The sequence below is a fragment of the Protopterus annectens genome, chromosome 1.part0 (genome assembly GCF_019279795.1).
Source record: "Protopterus annectens isolate FY-2018-M chromosome 1.part0, PAN1.0, whole genome shotgun sequence".
Classification (NCBI taxonomy): Eukaryota; Metazoa; Chordata; order Ceratodontiformes; family Protopteridae; genus Protopterus; species Protopterus annectens.
Window position 1 is genome coordinate 544,166,532 of NC_056725.1, and position 17,761 is coordinate 544,184,292.

The following is a 17,761-nucleotide window of genomic DNA, read 5'->3' on the forward strand; positions in this document are numbered from 1 at the left end:
GAAGTAAAAGGGTACCCCCAAGTCGTCTTCTGAAGATATCTCTTTTTCTGATATCCTTGAGATCTTGAAGCAGAGAGGCGGCTGGCCATCCAAATCTCCTTCTGAGGAGGAGTCGGTGTTCCTGAAGGCTTTCGGGTTTCAACCCTCCGCCTCTTGGGTTTCTCCTTTTCGATGAGCTACTAGATCTTGTCTGTCGAAAAATGTGGAAAACTCCTGACACTGTGGAACCGGTCCCTAGGAGACCCAATAAGTTTTTGTCTGCCCCCACTGACGAGGAATATCTAACAAAAGGCGTTCCAGTAGATGCCATGGTGATGGCAGCAGCCACCAAGAAGGAACTTGCTGAAACTTCATCTACCGTCCATACGCCTAACAAGGAGTCCTGGGCTATGGACAGGTATGGGAAGCTTGTGTTTACCTCAGTGGCCTTTACACTGCAGTCGCTGAACTACTTGACTCATTTTACACGGCTCCAGAGAGATCTCCTAAAAGAGCTAGGAGAATCTCTACAGGGTAGCATTTCTGATGCAGTGGCACAGAAGGTCAATGCACAGATGTCTATCCTAAATTCCCTTACCAACTCTTCCATGAGGCTGAATCTCATATGCAGCCAACGGAGCGAGTAGGGCAGCGGGTTCTGGAGTCTGTCTTAGGAGACACTCCTGGATGCGCCTGTGCAATTTCGCGGAGGCCTTCAAGTCTACATTCACCAACGCCCCCTTTGACAGTTCATCATCGTTTGGAACCAAGGTGAAGGACACACTCACCAGGTGCGAGCAGGAAGGAAAAACCCTGTCTGCCGTGGGAGTCCATTTTTCCATGCCTTCTGGACCTTACCCCAAGGGCCAGAAGGGTAGGAAAATGTGGTTCAGAAAGTCGCAGAGGTTTTTTCAGGATGCACAAAGTGATTCCCCCTACACAGGCAGGGGAGGGAGGTGGAAATTCAGGTGGATGCTGCCCTAGAGGCAGAGGAGGTCCGCGTAACCAGGGGGACCGTGATTCCTTTCGTGGTTCTCCCTACCAGCGCTCCTGAAGGGAGGTCTGACTGTACGTCTCTGGAGCCGGTCGACGGTCACATTTCTTTATTCCCAGAAGCCTGGCAAGACGTCACCCAAGATGAGTGGGTATTAAAGATAATTTCCAGAGGTTATCATATTCCCTTCTCTTCTCCTCCCCCACCAACCAAGAGAATCCCAGACGTTCCATCCAGTCACAGGGATTCCGTAACTTTAGAGAGACCAGACAAAATTCTTTCCCCTCCCAAGGAGAACCCAAATTCGTCCAAAGGATTATCAGTTGATGCTATGGTGGTGGCGGCGGCCACAAAAAAAAACTTGGCTGAGGAAAGTCCCGCTGTCCACCCGCCCAAAAGGGAGTCCCGGGCGGTAGACAGACTTGGGAAGTGTGTTTTTACATCAGGGACCTTTACTATTCAGTCTCTGAATTATTTGGCACATTTTATGAGGCTGCAGAGGGACTTGATCTGCGAACTGTCTGGGATGCTTGCAGGACAGTTGTCTGACGAGGTCAGGGATAAAGTAGCCTCGCAGCTCGTTACCCTGCAATCACTATCCAACTAGTCCATGAGGTTGCTATCACATGCGACCAAAGGGGTGGCTAGAGCAGTGTGTTCGGGCATTATGAGGTGTCATGCCTGGATGCACATTTGTGATCTCGCAGATCCCTTCAAGTCTTCCTTTCTCAATGCTCCCATCGAAGCTTTGTCCCTTTTTGGCTCCAAAGTGAAGGACACGCTAGCCAGGTGCGAGGAAAATGGAAAGACCCTGTCTGCCATAGGCCTACAATTTTCCAACCCTCAATGTACAGGGGTAACAATTCCAGAAGACGTCCCTATAGCGGCAGAGGGGGACCTCGTAACCAAGGCTCCAGGGACTTTTTCTCTGGACAGCCTTATCAGCACCCCTGAGGAGCAGCCTGATTGCTTACCTCTGGAAGCCGTCACCACCGATCATTGGGTGCAGAGTATCATCACCAGAGGTGACACCATTCCCCTTTCTTGTCAACCAAATTTTCCAGAAAAACTTCCCAACGTTCCACCCAGTCAAAGGGAAAAAGCAGCTTCAGAGATTATTAAGCTGTCTCAGAAAAAGTGTCATCTAACCAGTCCCACCAGACCAGTGCGGATCCGGATTTTACTCTAGATTCTTTTTGGTGCCAAAAAAGACAGGGGCTTGGAGACCCATTTTGGATCTCAGCAGCTTAAACAAGTCTGACACCCAAACCAAATTCCAGATGGTCACGGTCATGGTTTAGTCCATTCTCCCCTTTTTAAGAGAAGGCGATTTGATGTGCTCTATATATCTTTGGGATGAGTATTACCACATCAAGATGGACAAATGCTCCAGGAGTCTGCTTGGCTTCTGGCTGCCAGTCATTATCAATTCCGTACCCTGCTGTTCGGTCTCTCTACAGCCCCCAGAGTGTTCACGAAATGCATGGCGCTGGTAACAGCTCACTTGAGACTAAAAGGATTCTGGGTGTTTCCATATCTAGACGACTGGCTCCTTACCGCCCCCACTGAGTATCTTCTGGTGACAGCACTGCATTATACTCTCTCTCTCTCTCTGGCAAAATTGTTGGGAATAATGATACATTGGGAGAAATCAAACCTTACCCCTACACAACAAATAAAGTTCATTGGAGCAGTGTTCAATACTCAGTCCTGTCTGGTAATTCTCCCAATTCACAGACTCCATATATTGAGGCTTCAACTCCGGATGATACTCCCTCAAACAAGAGTCTCTGCAAGGGAAGTTCTTCAAGCCCTAGGTTCTGTGGGAGCGTCAATCCCAGTAGTGCCTCTAGCAAAGCTGCATATGCGGATTCTGCAGTGGCTCCTTTTGTGTCAGTGGTTCCCAAACTGTCACCCCCTCAGTTACCAGATTTGAATAACCACTTCCTGCACACAGGACCTGCTTTGGTGGATGAGGCCAGACGTAGAACTTTGGAGTCATCCATTTCAGTCTCCTCAGCCCACAGCCGTTGTGACCACAGATGCTTCCCTGATAGGGTTGGGGGCATTTTCAGGGAAAGACTGTCCAAGACACATGGTCCACCTCAGAGGCCCACTTGCATATCAATGTTCTGGAACCGAGAGCTGTGCTGTTAGAGTTGCAGGACTTCCATTCGGCTCTCCCTACCGGGACAATTGCAATTTAATCACACAATATGTCAGTTGTCTGGTGTATCAACAAGCAAGGAAGAACCATGTCCTACCCCCCTATGTTGAGAAGCCATGAGAGTTTGGCAGTGGACGATAGATTCCAACTGCTTTCTGATGGCGCATATTTCGGGGAGCTCCAACATGATTGTGGACAAACTGAGCAGGTGCATCCTCTTGCCTCAAGAGTGGGTCCCTCAACCTCAAGGTGGCATCAGTAATCTTCAGCCACTGGGGCCAGCCTTGCTGCGATATTTTCTCCTCCCCATCAAGCAACAAGTGCAGCAGCTATTTTGCCCTACTTCCCCCAGAGGGGTAGTCACCGAGGGATGCTGCGATCCACAATTGACCCACAGGACTTCTTTGTGCTTATCCTCCCATCCCTCTGATCCCACAGTTTCTAACGAAAGCTCTTCGGTTGATATGCAAGGTGATCCTCATAGCCCCATTCTGGCCTCAACCAGTTTAGTTCCTCTTCCTTTGGCCTCACCTAGTAGACCCGTTGTGGATTCTGGACCCTCTACCAGATCTGATTACTCACCCCCAAGGGTAAGTTACCCAAATCTGTCCAGTCTCAAGCTGACAGCTTGGTTTCTCCACTTTCACTAGTCGTCAGGCAAGCTAATCTCTCTCCGCTTGTTCGAGACATCATTCTGGCCTCTCTCAAACCCTCCACCAGAAAACTATATCAGTATAAATGGAAAAGGTTCTCCATCTGGTCCAAGGATAACATTCTAGGCCCGTATTCGGCTCCAGTTACTGCATTGCTTCAATACTTGACTAAGTGTTTTGATAATGGAGCCTGTGCCTCTACTGTACGGGTACATCTAGTGGCAATTTCCACAATGGTATAGATGGCACCTCTCATCTCTTTATGCCTTTGCAAGGCTTTTCTCAAGGGGACCTCTCATATCAGGCTTCCTGTCAGACAGCCCGTGAAACCAAGGAACCTCACTTTAGTCCTTCAGTCTTTGACTCAAAAAGCTTTTGAACCTGCTGCGAAGTGTGACCTAAAGTTTTTGTCTTGGAAATCCTTGTTCTTGGTAGCCATTACCTCTGCCAGAAGATTCTTGAAGCTGCAGGCATTGTGTATCAATAGGCCCTATCTGTTTTTTTCATAAAGACAGAGTATCACTTCGGATGAATCCATCCTTTCTTCCCAAAGTTGTTTCTGAATTCTCCATTAACCAGACCATTGATCTACCAGTGTTCTTTCCGAATTTTGCCAATAGAGGAGAGTATTGCCTTCACTCCTTAGACGTACATAGACAATTGAGATTTTTACCTATACAGGACCGAACCTATCCGTAAATCTGAACAGCTTTTCATCTCCTTTTCTGGGCTCAGAATGGGAGAGGGTTACTTTATCAAGACTGCTGAGGGACTGTATACATTTCATCTATTCCCTCAATAATGAACCTATGCCAAAAGTTAAAGCTCACTCCACTAGATCTATGGCAAGATCTATAGCATTCCATTCCAGGGCTTCCATGGATGACATCTGCGCAGCAGCTACTTGAGCTAATCCACATACCTTTATCAATCATTACAAATTGGACTTGGTCTCCAGAGGGAGCGTTTCCTTCGGCTCAGTGGTGCTCAGGAAAATTCTTCCGCGATTATTGGCGCCGCTGATGGAACCAAGGAGAAAGGCAGTTCCGTACCCTGGGCCGACGCGCCCGTCCCCCAATCCCCAGATTGAGGAAGGACCGGTTCAGCGGGTACCAAAGACCAAAGGGACAAACTCTGAAACGGAGTGAGATGCACAGTAGGCACCAAGGTGATGGATTCCAAGAATGGTGTCGGAGCAGAAGGCTTCGGAACCGAGATGGTCGAACGAGGAGTGCAAGATGGAGTCTGTAGATAAGACAGCCAAAGTCCAGCAGGTGGATGGGTCTTAGAAAGTGAAGGGATCCCCCTGGCTAACAACAGCTGGTCTACATGATGCACCACGTCGTGTTCCGACAGGCTTCTGGTGGATCTAGTGGATACTCTGGGCAGTGAGTCAGGACGTTTGATGAAGGGGCTATATGCTTGGCCCAGAAACGGATCTACGGAAGGGGAGTATCAGGTCCATGGTGCAAGGTCTGCTGACACCGAAGTCTCTAGTTTCACATCAATGATGAATGAAAGAAGATGAACAACACAGCTGGTACTTTATGGTAAGACGTAACTTCTTTTTTACCAGGAAAGTCTGACTTGGAACAAAGCCAATTTTCAGCGGAGGCCCAGGTAGAAATGCTCTAGATGCATGTCTTTGTAGCGTGGGAGGAAACCTACACAAACGCAGAAAGGACATACAGACTCTGCACAGAAGGCACTCCAGCCGAGAACCGAACCAGAGAACCTCTTGCTGTGAGGCGACAACACTGCTGCTGCACCACTGCGCTTTCTAGTTCTGGTGGAATGTGGGGGGTTATGGGTATAGGATGTTGAGCTCAGTGGGCTGAAGTCTTTGGAAGATGGCCTGTATAGGAACTGACTCAGATCGAACAAACCTGTAGGTTGAACCATATGAAAATAGACAACGTGAATCTATCACTATGGTGAATACATAACTTTTGATGTTATGTTGTCCTATCTCGCCTTCATTCTTACAATGATGGGTTGGCTCCGACTCAGTCGAATAGACAGCTGAAAGACTCAAACTTGGCTCGTGGCAAGTAGGTATCCCATAATGCAGTGGTGTAACTCCCCAGATCTCATTTGCCGCTTTACAAGGTTGGATGCGCTCTTATTGGCCGTGGCTAAGTTGTCATTGTTTTTCCACTTATTACAGTCTTTAGACCTTTTTTCTCTTGATATATTATAGTGGGTATCGTTTCTAACGTTGTTGCTTAGTTAGCTTTTGAATTAGCTATTTTTCCTATTTGGTCCTGCCTTTGGCCATCATTTTCGTAGGCCTTGCTTATCCCTTGTAGTGGTATTGTTGTGTCTTTTCGTTTAGCTTAATAGTAGCTCATTTAAGTTGGAGAGCTATTTACCTGTTTTAGTTAGAGGGCTTGCAGTTGGTGCATTGTTTTTTTCTGGGAGTTATGGCTGTTTTCGTTACAGGCCCTATTATCTTCCCTTGTCTGTCTGCTCAGTGTTTCCTGTTGTAGTTAGTATATCAGTAGTTTTAGTTTTGAGAATTTTCTGTGGTTAGATTGTGGTCTTTTGTCATAACCATGTCCAAAGACCCAAAGGAGAGGGAAAATAAGCTTTCGGGGTTCAAGAAATGCCAGAAATTTTCCCAAAAGATGTCAAATTGATGGTCATGTCATACGCATTTATTGCCTTGGAGCTATTCATTTGCAAGAAGATTGTACATTCTGTCATTCCTTCAGTGCCAGGGTTTTACAAGAAAGGAGAAACAAATCGATTTTTAATGGTCTCTTAAAGCCAACTTTTGAGGGAGCTATCCACAGTTGTTCTTTATCTTCTTCTTCTCCTTCTTCAAAAAAGGACATACCTCAAAAGAGACAATCACCTGCTGCATCAGCTCATTTGGAGCCTCCAGTCAAGTACCTAAAATTTCTAAGGCTACTACCCCCTCGGTTCCACAGTTCTAGGAGCCGTCGAAGGTTATTTTGATTGACGAGCCTGGTTCTTCTGCTCCAAAGTCTTCGGAGCCACAAGATACCTCTTCTCGGAGCTGGTCTATGGAGATTTCACTGGTTTCCCCCTACACTGAGATCTCCCATTTTGCACAGGTCTCGTTCTCAGTCCCTATCCTCCAGGTCCACCAGGAGCTTATCTGCCAGTGACATGGAACGGGTGGTGCGCAGACTTTTGAAGTTGCCGGCACTAACCAAATTATTTTCGGCTTTGACCCATTTGGTCCCGGATCCTACTGTAGCCATTGGTACCCACTGTTGTTCCTCCTCCGAGCCAAGCTGGATCTTCGGAGCCAGAGTGCTTGGTACCACTTACTGTGGATCCGTCAATTCTGAGACCCCCTTCGGTGATCACAGAGCCGATTTCTGCTCCGACACACTGTGCCATCCGGAGAGTCTGGGAGTCGGGGTTCCTCGGTTGGCCCTGAGGGGGAATCTCTGCCTCGATCTTCATCGGTGCCAAGCCTACCCCTTGGAGTGTCGGCTTGGGTAAGCTCGGCTCCTACATCGGCCTCGGGTCTGATCTCACTGAGTCCGGTGGCTTCCTCTGTCTCCTCAGAGCTGAGGGAGTCTTCGGAGCTGGTGGGATCCGCCTTTGAGCTGATGAGGAGTGTGCTGTCTGTCCCTACAGCTCCACATAAGGATACCAGCACTCGTCCTCCTAAGGCACTGGCTACTGTCTTGGCACCACCCATTCCACAGGACAGCAGAGATCCAGAGTCTCTGGATGCCCCATTGGGCGAACCCCTCTCTTTCGAGGCCTCCCCAGAATACCCTTCTGAGGAGCCCCCTCTGAAGAGAACTTGCAAGAAGAAGCACGTAGACTCTCCAGATGAGTCTGTCACTTCAGACACTGACTTCGAGGTGTCAGAAGGGTCCCCACAGTTGTCCTCTGATGATATCTCATTTGCAGATGTTGTAGAGATCCTGAAGCAGAGAGGCGGCTGGCAGGCCTCCACCGCTTCTGATGAGGAGTCAGTGTACCTGAAGTCTTTTGGATCTCAACCTTCAGCCTCCTGGGTGTCTCCGCCTTTCGACGGGGTGTGGGAGTCACCTGACACAATGGAACCAGTCCCTCAGAGACCAAACAAATTCTTATCAGTTCCTGCCAGAAAGGATTTCCTCACTAAGGGGGTACCTGTAGATCCTATGGTGGTGGCAGTAGCCACCAAGAAGGAACTTTCAGAGACATCCCCATCTGTCCATCCTCAGAATAACGACTCTCCAACCATGGACAGATATGGGAATCGTGTCTTTTCGTCAGCGACCTTTACTCTTCGATCACTGAACTACCTCACTCATTTCACAAGGCTACAGAGATATCTGAAAGAACTAGGAGGTACTCTACAAGGTACATTGGCGGCGAGGTTGAATGAGGTCTCCTTCCAGCTATCCACCTTAAATTCCATCTTCAACTCCTCCATGAGGCTGATCTCCTACGCACCGATGGAGCGAGCAGGGCAGCGTGTTCCGGAGCTTGTGTAATTTTGCAGAGCCCTTTAAGTCTACCTTTACTAATGCCCCTTTTGACGGTTCCTCACTCTTTGGCCCCAAATTAAAAGACACACACCCGATGAGAGCAGGAAGAAACAACTAACTCTGCTGCTGGAGTATGTTTTTTCGTACATACAAGACTTTATCCTAAAGGTCAGAAGAGTGGGAAAATGTGGTTCAGAAGATCCTAGACAGGTTTCCAGGATGCACGGGGTGTATCCTTCCCTAGGGGCAGAGGGGGAGGTAACAACGGTAGACACCGTCCTAGAGGCAGGGGGGGGGGCCAGCAGAACCAGGGCGACCGTGATTCCTTTTGCGGACACCCCTAATCAGCACTCCTGATAGGAGGCCCGACTGCTCTGCTCTGGAAGCATTCAGGGGACATTTATCTATGTACCCAGAAGCCTGGCAAACTATCACAAGAGACAAGTGGGTACTAAGAGTAATATACAGAGGATATTCCATTCCTTATTCCTACCCTGTCCCACAGAGCAGAACAATCCCAGATGTTCCACCCAATGTAAGGGAACAAGCAACTATAGAAATTCAAAAGTTGATGCACAAAAAAGTCATCCAAGAAGTCCCCGCAGACCAAATAGGATTCGGAACTTACTCAAGATTCTTTTTGGTGCCAAAAAGAACGAGAGACTGGAGACCCATATTAGACCTAAGCAATTTAAACAAATCTGTCTAGAAGTCAAAATTTCGAATGGTGACACTGCAGTCTATCCTTCCCATTTTAGGCTGAGCAGGGCAATTCTAATGCCTCATGAGTGGTCTCTCAATCAGAACGTAGCGGAAAGAATTTTCCGAACATGGGGTCTGCCTTGCTGTGATCTTTTCACCACTGTCATGAATGCCAAGTGCAGCAACTACTTTACCCTAATCCCCCCTCTGGGGGAGACACAGAGAGACGCACTTGCTCATGATTGTCCCTCGAGACTTCTGTATGCCTTTCCTCCATTTCCTCTCATACCCAGAGTTATTCAGAAAGCACAGTCCTTGGGAAGCAGGATGATTCTCATTGCTCTTTACTGGCCTCATCAAGTTTGGTTTCCCTTCCTTTAGCCTCTTCTTCAGGAGAAGCCTTGGACTCTGGGCCCAATTCCAGACCTGCTGACACATATGTCAGGTGTGCTTCATCCTTCTCTCCACACCCTCAGCTTGACAGCTCCACTTCCCAATTTAGTCAGGCTTCAGAATTTCACTCCAACAGTTAAACATATCTTGATGTGCTCTCATAAAGCTTCCACCAGAAAACGGTATTCTAGCAAATGGAAAAGATTTTCTCTCTGGGCTCAAAACAGAAGCATTGACCTTTTTTCTGCGCCTATTCACTCTATTTAGGAATTCTAGGCAGAACTCTTCCAACAGGGTTCAGCTGCAGCAACCATCAGAGTACAACTCGCTGAAATTTCAAATTTCCACATTGGTGATCCTACTTCGAACTTAATGTCACACAGGTTGTGTAGAGACTTCTTGAAAGGTGCTTCCTTATTAAGACCTCCCTTTAAGAAACCCCTTCCTCCGTGGGATTTAAATTTTGTTCTATATCACCTAACGTTACCACATTTTGAACCCTCTTCATATTCAGACCCTCAAGTTTCTTTCCTGGAAGACCATTTTTCTAGTTGCTATAACATCTGCTAGAAGGGTATCAGAGTTACAAGCCCTGTCTATCAAACCGTCATATCTGATATTTCATAAGGATAGGGTATCCTTGCGAACTAATCCATCCTTTTTACCTAAAGTCTCTTCTTCAACTAACATAAATCAATCTGTTGAGCTTCCAGTGTTTTTCCCTAATCATCGCAACAAGGCAGAACACAAATTACATCAATGGACATGCACAGACAACTCAGATTCTATTTGCATAGGACAAAAGATTTTAGAAAATCTGACCAGTTTGTATCCTATTCAGATGCAAAAAAGGATAGCTCAATTTAAAAAACCACCCTTTCCAACAGGCTCTCAAACTGCATTACCTTCATCTATACCTCACACAACAGAGATTTACCATTTAAGGTTAAGGCTCATTCCACTAGAGCACTGGCTACGTCTTCTGCCTTTCAGGCTAGAATGCCTATGGATAATATTTGTGCTGCAGCTACCTGGGCTACTCCTCATACATTTATCAGGGATTATAAAGTGGATTTGGCCTCCAGGGACAGGTCCTCCTTTGGGTCCACTGTGCTTAAAGGAGTACTCTTATGAGCCACCAAGGGAAAAGTGCTATGGACGCTGTCCCATCATTGTAAGAATGAAGGCAAGATAGAACAACATAACATAAAGAAGTTATGTACTCACCATAATGTTCCATGTTTGTTGTCCATATCGCTGTTCATTCTTACGAACCCTCCCTCCTTCCCCCTTCCAAGGACTCCTTGTGGACCTGGTGGATGTTTTACTCCTTTCAGGAGTTCCTTGTTTCAGTTTGTTTCTCCTTTTCCATTGGGGGTAGTATTTGTGTGTGTGTGTGTGTGTGTGTGTGTATATATATATATATATATATAGTTCGGGGAGTTACACCACTGCATTATGGGATACCTACTTGCCACGAGTCAAGTTTGAGTCTTTCAAGTGTGTATTTGGCCGAGTCGGAGACGAGGATTGGCTCCGAACCCATCATTGTAAGAATGAACGGCGAGATGGACAACAAACATGGAACGTTATGGTGAGTACATAATTTCTTTTTCAAGAATTCCAGGATTCTGGCCAGGATGCTTCTGCTGTAGGACCCCTGGGACAGAGGGGGGAGAGTAATTTCATTGGACATTATCCATGAGGTAAACTGTAGAATCAGGGGTTTTATGGTCTTTTCACAGAGAAATCCTGCCAGTGCACCTGAACAGTTCACCAGCTGTTGCACTCTGTGGCAGTCGGGGGGGGGGGGGTGCTTATCCCTTCACACTCAAGTCTGGCAGGGCATCACTCAAAATACATAGGTGAAGAAGATAATCACCAGAGGCTGTGTTGTTCCTTTTGTTTTCCCTCATTGGAAAAGGAGGAAAATGCCCGATGTACCACACAGTCAGATGGAATTTGCAGTGACAGAAGTAAGAAATCTGCTAGAAAAGAGAGCCATCCAGCAGATCCCCCCAGACCAGCCAGGAGTTGGGTCCAATCAAGGTTCTTTTTAGTTCCAAAGGAAACAGAGAACCTCAAGCCCATTCTGGGTGTAAACCACCTCAGTCAATTTGTAAAGCAGACAAAATTCTGGAAGGTCATAGTTCGGTCTCTTTTACCTCTTCTGAGGAAGGATGACTGGATTGGCTCCATAGATCTCCAAGATGCTTGCTGTCATATCATGATAGCAAAGCAGTCCAGGAGATTTTTCAGTTTCCATCTGGTTTCCAATCATTTTCAGTTCAGAGCACTGCCTCTTGGCCTCACAATAGCCCGAAAGGTTTTTACCAAATGCCTTCCAGTGGTTGCAGCGTAGCTCAGGCTGCAGGGGTTCCAGGTGTTCCCATATTTGCACATTTGGCTCTTTACTGCACCAACAAAGGATTTACTGGTTCAGTGCAGGATTTCCCATCTTCCTCCACAGCTGGAAATTACTATTTATCTTGTCAAGAGGCAGCTAACACCAACACAAAAGATAGTTTATCAGATGCCACGTCAGCAGAAATTCCTAAATAGTCAATCTCCCACAGTCCAGAATATTGTCCCTGCGTTAAGTAGATTCAGAGGTCCTTTGACACCTTTTTTCCGCAAGCAAGAGTTATCTGATTTCTAGGCTTGATAGCTGTTTTAGTCACACTAGTTCTTCAAGCAAGATATTGCCTGACAGACTTGCAGTGGGCAGTCTTTTCGGTGGTCCTTGATGTCTAATCCCCGTTATGCACCAATCTGCCTCACACCAATATACAGGAATCACATCTGTTGGTGGGTGACCTTCCCCATAGTGTCATGGAGTTCTCTGTTGTCTCCACCCCCTCTGTTAGCCACTGTGACCACTGACTTGGGTGAGGGTGGAGGCATTTTGAGAAGACTGCTCAAGGTTCTTTGTCAGCAACAGAGGTCGGTCTTCACATCATTGTCTTGGAGATGAGGGCAGTCATCCTACAATTACAGGCCTTTCAGGACTCCTTCCCTAAGGGAGTGACCTCCATCCAGATGGAAAACATGGCAGTAGTGTGTTATATCACCAAGCATGGAGCAACCTCACATCCTGTGTGTCATAAAGCCTAGAAAGTGTGACAATGGATGTTCTCTTCCCATCATTTTCTATTTGTAGCACACATCCTGGGGACTTCAGTGTTCTGGAAGACAAACTGAGTATGAGTGGTCCGTCAGTCAAGCATTGGCAACACAGATTTTTCAATCACTGGGACCAACCTTGCTGTGATCTGTTTGCTTCTAACCTAAATAACAAATGCAGCAGTTACTTTGCCCTTATCCTTCCACAGTAACAAACACAGAGGGATGGTCTAGTCCACAGTTGACCCACAGGTCTCCTTTATGCTTTTCCATCCTGTCCTCGAATAACAAAGTTTCTTCAGAAAGCCAGGTGGTGCAAGACCAAAGGTATCCTCTGCTCCTTTTTGGCCCTGGCAAGTTTGGTAACCGTTTCTGTGGTCTCATCTGACACATCCACCTTGAGTGTTGGACCTTCATCCAGATCTTCTGTCTCACCCATCTGGTCATCCTCAAGACCTTCTTCTTCTTTTGGCTTTTCCCAGTTAGGGGTCGCCACAGCGGAACTCCGGTCTGCTAATGATTGGCAGTAGATTTTTATGGTGCCGAGGTGCCTGCTCGACACCCAACTTTCAACGAAGGCACACCCATTCATGCATGTCTTTCGAACGCCAGCCACTCGACCATGGGGAGGACATGCAGACTCCACACAGAAAGGCGCTCCAGCTGAGAATCAAACGGGAGAACCTCTTGCTGTGCGGCGACAACACTACCGCTGCACCACCGCGGCTTCATCCTCATCAAGACCTGAAACTGACCACATGGTTTCTACAAGTTTTAACATTGACTAGGGATGCCAGACTGTCTGCCCCTGTTGTTAAAATTTTGTCCTCCTCACAAAAAATGAACACCAGAATGGTTTACCTTAGCAAATGTAAAATATTTACTATATGGAATTGCTCCAAAGGTCTAGATCTTATCAGCTTGTCTTATCAGTTTTGGATTTTTTGGCAGAACTGTTTCACAAAGGGTCCAGCTTTTCAACTATTGCAGTGCAACTAGCAGCCATCTCCAGTTTTCATGTGGGGCACAATCAAACTTCTGTTGGTATTTTAAAGATTTCTGAGACCTTTTTGCAAGGGTCTTTTCTTCTAAGACCCCCTATCGGGGACCCTGTTCCCCTTTGGGACATTATAATCATGCTGCAGGCCATAATTAAAGCTCCTCTTTAATTTCATTGCATTATGAAATTCCTTTCTTGGAAAATTCTCTTTTTGGTAACAGTCATCTGCAAAGAGGATCTTTGAGCTTGGACCTTCCTTAGTCTGCGAACCTACTTTGCTTTTTCATGAAAATAAGCTATCTTAGAAAATGAATCCCTGTTTCCCTCTGAAGGTGACCCCTGAAGTAAATTATAATCAGTTAATCTTCCAGTCTTTTCCAAAAGTCCTCAAACAGAGAGGAATAAACTTTACATCTACTGCATGTTCATCATCAACTCAGGTTTTACTTGGACAGGACAAAGGATATCAGAAAGTCTGATCAACTATTCTTTGCTTTATTCAAAGCTAAATTGGGTCAAGATGTTTCTTGGATTAGGAGGTCATACAGGTAAAGGAAAATCTGAATTCCCTGCAGTCTGCAAAATGCTATGACAGGAGCCAAGCATTTTGTGAAGACCCTTGGTGCCTTTAGATAGACCAAAGAGCAAAGCACAAAACTGGAAATGTAATGGAGCAACAGAAAAACGCAATAACTTCCTGAACAAAGGGTGAATGGGGGTGTGAAGCTAAGCGAGTTTGATGTCTAAGGATGAATGCTTGAGGGAGAATCAGTGTCAGTGGAAGAAGAGATGGCAGAGTCAGCATCTGGAAAAAGGGGACTTTCAGAAAGGTGTTCAGATGAGAAAGGTCCAGGATGAATACTGCAGCATATAGAGGAGAAGGACATTTATGGTTATGGTAAGATTTACACAACTATTCTTTATGGTAACTAACTAGGCCTGGGTTTAGGTTGTGTGTTGGTAAGAATTTATAACTGTAAACAGGCTGTCTTGATCTGAGGACCACTAGAGTTTATGAGTATGGAGAGGAGTCAGAGCCCTGGATCCAAGCTTCTGAGAAAGCGCAGAGATTGTCTGGTCAGATTCGATAGCCCAGTTGTTGAACCGGATGAAACAAGATAACACAAATCTAGTGTTACGGTAAGTACATAACTTTCTTTTACTCCTGATGACCTCTTTTGCTATGAATATTACATTTTAATTGTTTTTGGAAGATTTGTAAGCACTGAAGCTAAGACTAAATGAGTTGGAATATCATGAATATAGACTGCATTTGCAAAAAACTGTTGGTCATTTAGATGACATTGCAGTAGTTGTAGATTGTTTATTCGTTCATGCTTGTAATATGTTCTTGAATCTTAGCTGAAATTGTCTTTGCCCTCATACAGGAGTTTTTAAGAGACGTCTTCAATTTGTTGTTCTTGCTGCCCAGTCTGAAAGACAAACATCCACCAAAATGCAAATCTCACTCATCAAGAGCTGCTGCTTATGATTTGCTGGTTGAAATGGTAAAAGGATCCTTGGAAAACTACAAGTTGCTGCACAACTGGGTTATGGCACAACATATGCAGAGTAAGGCAGCCAGTATTTTGGCTGAAGTGCTTCTTTAACTGCTTGTGGATATTTAAATGTGCTCATTGTTGTATCTGTATAATTTTAGATTTTTTTAATCTTTCTTTAATGTGCTTCCTCCATTGGGTAAAGCAGTTCTGTCTTGCATCTGTTCAGAAAATCTTGAAATGCCCATGTTCAAGAGGATATGTTTCCTTTGGCTTTGTATGCAGTTCTTGTGCTGCCCATCCCAGTAATCCTGTTTTTTTTTTTAAATAATAATCATTTTCATTGCTTAAGAAGTGTATGCTCGTCAAGTGGATTTGTGGTGATCAGGTTACTAGTAATGACCCCAGTGAGTGCTTCCTCTTTTGCCTAGTGATGGCTCATGGCATTTGACTGTTGTCACCACTGCCAATGAGACCAACTCATGTCTTTTATCATTACCTAGTTTCTAGTAGTTTTGAATGTAACCCAGTAAAAGGACTGGCCAAAAGTTTGCTGTTAGACGTCATGTAGTCCAAAACACACTGAATTGGAGTTTATTCCAAAAAATGCTCTTTCGGGCGGGCTGCATTTTTTCTTTAAGTTAGAGACCGTGTGGATTGTTATAATCTTAAATGAAAATGCTTTAGTAAGCTTTTACACTTTCCAAGCAAACTGCAGATTTTTATTTTTAGACTTTGTTTTTACGTCTGGTGTAGGTTACCAGTGAGTGCTAAATGTTTAAAATGGGTCTACTGCAGTCAGTTTTGCTGCCGCATGGTAGACTTTTGCAGTGCATTTAACTCATGTAAGTCTCATTTGTAATTTTTCTTTTTGCACCCCAGTGGTAGGCAGACTTTACCCCTGCACTCCAGTGTCTAATTGTACTGCCTTTGAGGTCTCACCAGATCAGGCCTTTCCCTGTGTGTTAGTGTGACCTCAGTAGTAGTATAATATAGAGAAAATTAGGGGCTTCAGAACAAAATCCCCTTTTGCAAGTGTCGAGGGCAGAGTCCACCCCAGCCTGCAAAAACATTTTAATATAGGACTAGTTAGTTTACCTACATCAGTGGTCAGCTAAGGCAGCAAGGTAGTATAATCAGAAAGCCAGTCTTTGTTAATTTCAGGTACACTAGGGGTTACTTTAAATTCTCAGGGTAAGGCATGACAAGATTAAGAACCTTGAGACAAATCCTGAATTCCACTAAGCTTGGCTTCTGTTTTCAGTTCACTACTGTCGTGTTTGCTTCAACTTGGTCTAGGTCTTCATCCTGTTTTTAGAGGTGATTGTCTAGGTGTTCATCTTGGGGCTTTCATGAGGTTAGGGGTGGGAGGGGGTTGACTATCTCCTGAACTTTAGTTTAATGAACTGGTCAAAGTTTCATTTTCCACTGTTGTCGCATTTTCTTTATCCTAAGAAAGACCCAATAGTTATTGCAAGAAGTTGGCCTTTGAGTCCCTAGGATATTCTTCTGGATCTGAACACGTGTACAGTGGATTTATTTCCTTCAAATCTGTGGGGTTGAGTGCTGTAAGGAGAAGGCAGATTTAGTTCTCCCCAGATGTGTCTCCATTCAGGTGTGGGCTGTCAGACTTTGTCCTTGTACTAAACTGTATTTTTCTTTAAACCATCTTTATTTAACAAGTCACATTTTAAGTTATAACATAATTTTGCAAGTATTTATAAAAAATAGTAATAACATTCTCCATTGGTATTGTCATACAGTATGCATATGAGTTCTTTTTAACAATTTTCATTCACTCCAGATTTGCACAAATTACACATTTCCTGCATTCCCTTAAACCTTATTCCTCAACATTTTTTCTGTATGTATTGTTCTAAAAAAAATCCACTTATTTCTGTGGAATTTTCTAATTCCCTTTTCTAACGGTACTACATGAAGGAGTTTTATATGTTTTACAATATTTAGGGCTTGCTTTATGTTGGGAAGAGATTTTGATTTCCATTTTCTAGTAATTGCTGTCTTGGCATCAATTAGTTTTAAATGTAGCCTGTATTTCTAGGCAGTTCGGATCCTATATCCTAGCTCAAAAGAATAATTTCCTTAGTTACAACCATTTTTTTCCTGTAGCATTTCCATCAGTGTGCTTTGTAGGGAATTATTAAAATCTGCCAGTTCGTTGTTGTCCAAAAACTTGTTTCCTGTTACCTCTCTCCTGTTACCTTTCTCACCATACCTTATCATTTGCTGTTTTCCAGAGGAAAAATCCTTTGCCTGTATGTGTTATAATGATACCTAAGCTCACTTCCATACAACAATTCTATACCTTCTGGACTTAGTTGTACACTTAAGAGCCTTAGAAATGTCTTACTATCCTTTTATCAAATTGCCTTTCTGTTATCTTTTTCCAGTCTTTTCTAATCTCTTCTGATTGATTCTAATATATACAATGCAATATCTTGTACAGCCTTCTCATTATCCACCTTTAACAGTGACTTCTATTCTCTACTCAGCTAAAAACTCTATCAGAGCTGGTCTTTCACTTAGATGTATTCTAGAGTCAGTCCCTGATAGAAAAGGTAGTTTATAACCCAAACTTTTGCTTTGCCTGATCCCACTCAACTAACTTTCTATACAAAGTTATTTGCTCACAATACCTTGGCTGCTTTGCTAATTTACTCCAGTAAATTCTAGCAATCTCTTCCATATTTTCTATAACCCATACTTCCAGATATCACTGCTGGAAAATTCTCCTTTCCCCTTTCTCATGCTGGCTTAGTTCTTAGAA

The 17,761-nt window shown here is 44.8% G+C and overlaps 1 protein-coding gene across 1 annotated transcript in view; it reads left to right on the forward strand.

The window, feature by feature from the left end:
- The window catches only part of USP34 (ubiquitin specific peptidase 34), a gene marked incomplete in the record, with an annotated part of 5,849,982 nt that overhangs the window by 4,016,177 nt on the left and 1,816,044 nt on the right, over positions 1–17,761 (forward strand). Inside the window, 1 exon segment of the mRNA XM_044061224.1 lies at positions 14,863–15,046. Coding sequence (XP_043917159.1) covers positions 14,863–15,046 — 184 coding nt within the window.